We start from the raw sequence: 5,550 nt of genomic DNA, 5'->3' as shown, positions 1-5,550 counted from the left end.
CTCAGACAGTTCGGCTTCTACACAAGGTCCTTAGAAATTGAGAAGGTCTATTTGTATCAAAGTAAAGTTCGAAGGTTTAGGTATGAATCTGCAATGAAATATCATTTACGTGAAAAAAAGATAGCCTCGCAACACCGCCAGAAGGCATGAATAAGAAAATGAATCAAAACGTTAGCTCAATTTACTTTTCTTCAGTGAATTCACTTTTTTCTACGTTTTTGCAAATGATTTTTGGCAGAAAATCATAACTGCAAACAAACTGCTGTGACCCAAATCACGTTCTTATTTTACGACCCTTACTCAAAAATTTCAATCAAAATTGACAAATAATGCACATCGAAATTAAGACGAAAGGACAAAAAATGCAAATACTGCAATGTGTTTAGCTCTTTTTACTTTTTACAGTGTCATTAAAACCCAAAGAGCAAAACTGAAAAAGCAAAAATGTAAATCGGTTTGAAAAAAGGTTCACGTTCCTACTCAAAGAGGATTCTGTTGATCTAATAATTACATATTGGCTTATTTCTTGCCTTAAATGTGCTCATGAATTGTTTTCTTAAAAGCAATTTGTGTCACCATGAAATTTTGAATGATTTTGTTATGAAACATTGGCACTCGGTGCCAAGAAAGAAAATAAATTTCTTTTCTACTTGACATTTTGGTTACGGCCTTGAACAACGAAGAAGGCAAAGGTATTTCAAAAAAGTTGTTTTTCAAAATTGGATATTTTATTGGATAAATTGGATATTGGAGTTGGATTAAAAAAACTTGAAACCAAAAGAAGGAGACGAATTTAAATGGATGAAAGTTGGAAAAATGATCGTCGAAATATTGATTGCTCTCTTTTTTAAGGAAAATGGGGGATGGGTGGAGGGGTTAAATTAAGCCGAAACGGTTAAGAATGCAAAAAAGAGGAAAAGATATCATAAAAGTGAAGAACAAATATGATGTTATGTTTTGAGTAAACTTAGTCAGTGGTGGGGATTATGGTTTGGTTAGATATCTTCTTATCTATAGATCTCTTCTTATGATTTGTTTTCCATGTTCACAATATACTGTATTTGGCCATTCACTATCATATTTTGGTACCCTAACTGATTTTTTAATTACAAATGCGAACGACTTAGCCAATTCTTTGTCTATGTCTCATGTGTGATATTAGCCTGAGTGCTAAATTAATAAAGGTGCTGCCCCCGCCACTTATTCATTATCATAGAACGCTGAGCTCAATAATAGCCAAAATTGATGAGCCTTTCATTAATTTTGACTCGCTAGGATAAGAAAATGCGTTAAAAAAAAAAGAAAATCAATATATTGGCTTTGGCGCATTGTTCATGAAATGCGGTATATCATCAACACCCTTCAGAATTAATCATTAATGATGATCCCGTTCTCCATCCAACATTGAAAGGATAAATGTCGAAGAGTCGGGTTTGTTGGGTCCAATATGAAGGTATGGCTGAGTTTACTGGTCTTTAACTTTGGGATTTCTCATGCTGAAGATCGACACTTCCTGGACTTAATATTGATCCAAGATCCGATCCCAATAAATTCCTCTGTTGTGGTGCACATTGAAGATGATTGGAGATGGAGTGATTTATTCTTCTATCAGATCAGCAAGTTGTTCCACTCGTCACATCTGACTCAACAAGTGCTTCTGGCCACCCGAGCTCAATGGGAAAAGTTTTCACCAAAAAGTGGTTCCACGTCCCACGTTTTTCTCAAAGGCCAAGGCGACCTAGTGGATGGGTTTTCTCCTCAACAACTCAGTCAAGATGTGTTTCTTTGTGAGGACAATAATATTTGTGGCACCCAAAGCCTGGATCTTCGATCTCGAGTGTTCTTTGTTGGGAACAAGTCGGAATCGAGTGTGGGAACACATCGTGGTCTCGCATTAAATGAAGTCTATCGGCCGTGTTCCACGTGTGAACTGCAAAGTCAGCGTGTTGCTTGGAACGAAGTCTTCACTATGGACAACATTTGGACTCGACGAAAAGACTTGAGCCAACTGACATTTCGAGTGTGTGTGGAACACTCTCCACCTCTCCAGATTGTGCCCACCGATGGATCAAGACCCACGGGAATGTTTCCAGACTTATTCTATGAACTTCAGGTAACTACTTAAGGATCAAGAACTCTCACATGTTCATTTACAGCAACAAAGCTCAAGTGGCGATTGTTCCCAACCTACAGACATCTTTGAAGTAATCCTGTTTTTACTACTTTCAAATCACAAGTGGAACCGGAAATTCAACAATTATTTATTGCGCTCTGTACCTTTCGAATAAATATTGCTATTAGAAGAGCACAGTTCGGGTTTGACTGATTGAGTGTTCTTTTACTCCTGATTTTGGATGAAAAAGCAATTTTTTTTTTGGGGGGGGGGTCAACGACTCATCTGAATCATTTCGGTTTCTTCTCATGATCCATAGAGTCTTCAAAGTCTTCAATATAATGCCTTAACTCTTAACAGGAGCAATCTAAGCCATAACAAGCTCTAATGTATTTCATTGTTTTTCAGAATATCATGAAGTTCAAAATCATAGTAGTGCATCCACCTGATGGAAAATGGGGTGGCATCACCAAGAATGGTTCATGGAATGGTATGATTGGACAATTGGTTCGTGGTGAAGCTGACATGGCCATGAGCGAGTTTACCATCAACGAAGATCGTCAGAAAGTGGTGGATTACTCCATCCCTCTGATGGACGATTCGGTGCATTTCTCCATCCTAAGATCCAGTGAAGGAACATCTTGGTTGTTGTTTCTCAATACCTTCAGCTATGAATTCTGGGCCTCAGTGGCAGCATCACTCCTTATCACATTCATTGTCCTCCGTTTCGTGATGTTCAAAGCTCAAGAAACCTTAAAAGAAGGCTCCATTTTCGGTGCGACACTTTTGATCTTCTTAAGCCAATCCCAATTCTCCTTCGATTTTGGTTCCAAAAGTGGGAGGATCCTATTTCTAGCCAGCTCCGTTCTGGGCACCATCATTTTCACTGCCTTCAGTGCTTCTTTGACCTCTCAATTCACAGTTGAGCAACAAAGCTTGCCTTTAGAGAGTCTGGAAGAACTGATTCAACACCCCGAGTTTGAATTTGGTGTACAAAAATCCTCTTCCTATGAGACTTATTTCAGCTCAGGTGTTCCAGGCAGTTTGAGGCATCAAATCTATGAAGAGTTCATTCGCTCTCGTCCAGAAAACTATGTCCAGGATAACAAGGATGGATTCCAACGTTCCATGGAGGACTCTCAGTTCATTTATTTGGTGAAAAAGACGACGTATGTTAATAGTGATGTGATTTGCCGAATCGTTCAGTCCCCTCGGGCAATTTACAAGATACAAAAGGCCTTTGTGTTCCAAAAGGTCTCCCCTTATACGGAATTGTTCAACTATAACATCAAAAATCTGATCGAAATGGGCGGATTGAATCGATTGAAAAGAAACTTCATGAAACCATTGGATTTGTCACTTTGCGGTCAACAGGAGACGATTGAGTTAGGATACGAAAAAGTATTCACTGCCTTTTTACCCTTAGTCTTTGGAGTTGCTCTTAGCGTTTTGATATTGATTTTTGAAGTCTGCTTCGTAAGAATGGTTTATGTAATTATATGATACTTAAAAATATATGTCAATTCGTCAAAGACATGCATACGGTAAAAATAACAACTTCTATTTTCCTCGAATGAGGCAAAAGTACAAAAAGTTCAAACCTATATACTCGGATAAAAAGGGATCCCGGGGAGAACTCCCAACTAATGGGCCATTATTCATTTACAGACAAAGAAAGTGTTTTTTTTTACTTGTGTTCTAGTCATTGTGTCAGAATGTCACATTATAGCAGCATTCCCTGATGAAGCAAATTCTTCGTTTTGCCGTCCAGTCTTGCTCTATCCACTTATTCAATTACGCCCAATCAAGCTCAATTGAGCCAAGTGCTTAATGTTGTTGCATGTATACAATTTAGTAAATCTCAACAGTGATTTGACAGGCGCTAGAATGAAATTGTACACAAACACACGCCTTTACGCCCCTCAGATCAAAAAATCCGATCCTGGAACTCCACATGGTTCATCTGTGATATGTCTTCTAAGAAAAGCATCAAATTTTTATTGATTGACTTGAAAATTAAGGAAAATGTAAAACCAAAAACGTATAGACAACATAACATCCAAGATCAAAGTGTTTTCATGGACGAAATGCAATGCAAATTCCCTTAACGTCCAACTTCAAATTATGGTTCTGTTTCCAAGTGTGTCACCCTGAAATGTCAAAAATTACTAATTAGATCTGTCACTCATTTTGGAAAGGGAATATGGTCAATCGCAGTAAAGCTTCCTTATTCTTGGATGTTATTCCTCCACCTGGATCCGTTTTGATCCCAACGCCATGGATAGGATTACAGTTTCATGGGTGCTTATTTAACAACCCTTCGAGAGGCATCCGTAATTCGGATCAAGTTCCTAGCGACAACTTGTTGTTGAGATGCAACAAGAAGGAAGAGATTCCCTGGGGTCCAACTGAATGAACGGATGGTGCGAGTGCACTCTAAGTGAGTTAACAAGATGATACTGTGCTTATGATTTTTATGACTCCCTACTTTGTCTCGAGGGAGCACGCGTCATACGATCTAGAGGGAAAATATTTGTGCTTGTTATTTCCCCCTCCCTCATCGTTCGGGCGATAAATGAAAACCCCAAAGAGGAAAGACGGGAACGGAAGGGGGAATTCGACGTGGTCTTGGCATTGGACAACCACTGAGGGAGATCCCGATCGACAATCCAGATGAACCTTCAATGATATGAAAAAAATGAGCATTTCAAACTGCCAAGCCAAACAAATTGGATAATCATTACGAGATCATGTTAGGTTGAGAGATGTTTTCGAGGTCAGATTCCGCCTAATATTCGGTTCGTCGGGTAATTAGAGGTACTTTTCCCGGGTCGTTGAATCAATGAACGTTACAGAAAAAGAAGCGGGGTAAGACCCTACTCAATTTCATGGATTACCCACAAAGATTTGCTCTCTGATTTTAACCGAAAACTGACAAACCCGTTGCCCATGATCATATTTAAGACATTGGTGTGGAAGAAACATCTCCAACTAAATTTGGTGCATATTTTTAGCCAGTCCCAACATGGTTGAGATACCGAGTTCTTTCTTGATCCAGTCCTCTCTTGGAGGCTTCTGAAAGGTTTGCACATCATGAATTCCAATGACTTTTTGAGTGACAGAGCGGGATGTCGAACTCAAATATTTCCTCAATGCCATCAAGTTCTTTCCGCGCACTTTGACAAATAGCATTAACTCGAACAAAACATCTTGATCACATGGAATTCATTTCCAATTCGATCTGACTTGATCTGTCCATACAGGGACGCTTTTGAAGACTATGGTCGCCCACTCTCTTGGCAGCCAAGGGACTCTTGACTACGTCACAACTCAAAACAGCAACCCTGATTGCCACGACTGGTTTTTTGATGGCGGATTGGTGGGGGATCGCCGCCGAGCTCGTTTCCCTGGAGGCCGAAACACTAGAAATCCAGGAG

The 5,550-nt window shown here is 39.5% G+C and overlaps 1 protein-coding gene across 1 annotated transcript; it reads left to right on the top strand.

Moving 5' to 3' along the window:
* Positions 1-1,231: 1,231 nt before the first annotated feature.
* On the top strand, positions 1,232-3,647 carry LOC131890156 (probable glutamate receptor). The gene is made up of 2 exons (XM_059239447.1): positions 1,232-2,113; positions 2,522-3,647. The coding sequence occupies exons 1-2, from the start codon at positions 1,448-1,450 to the stop codon at positions 3,614-3,616; spliced, it is 1,761 nt and encodes a 586-aa protein (XP_059095430.1). The 5' UTR covers positions 1,232-1,447; the 3' UTR covers positions 3,617-3,647.
* The last annotated feature ends 1,903 nt before the right edge of the window (positions 3,648-5,550 follow it).

The sequence above is a fragment of the Tigriopus californicus genome, chromosome 11, assembly GCF_007210705.1.
Source record: "Tigriopus californicus strain San Diego chromosome 11, Tcal_SD_v2.1, whole genome shotgun sequence".
NCBI classification, from domain to species: Eukaryota; Metazoa; Arthropoda; class Copepoda; order Harpacticoida; family Harpacticidae; genus Tigriopus; species Tigriopus californicus.
This window is presented reverse-complemented; position numbering and strand designations above follow the sequence as displayed.

Excerpts from the sequence above, each read along its gene's own strand:
- LOC131890156 (XM_059239447.1), top strand. The coding sequence starts at position 1,448 with ATGAAGGTATGGCTGAGTTTACTGGTCTTTAACTTTGGGATTTCTCAT. Across the intron at positions 2,114-2,521 it reads ACTTATTCTATGAACTTCAG|AATATCATGAAGTTCAAAAT; the intron begins GTAACTACTTAA and ends ATTGTTTTTCAG.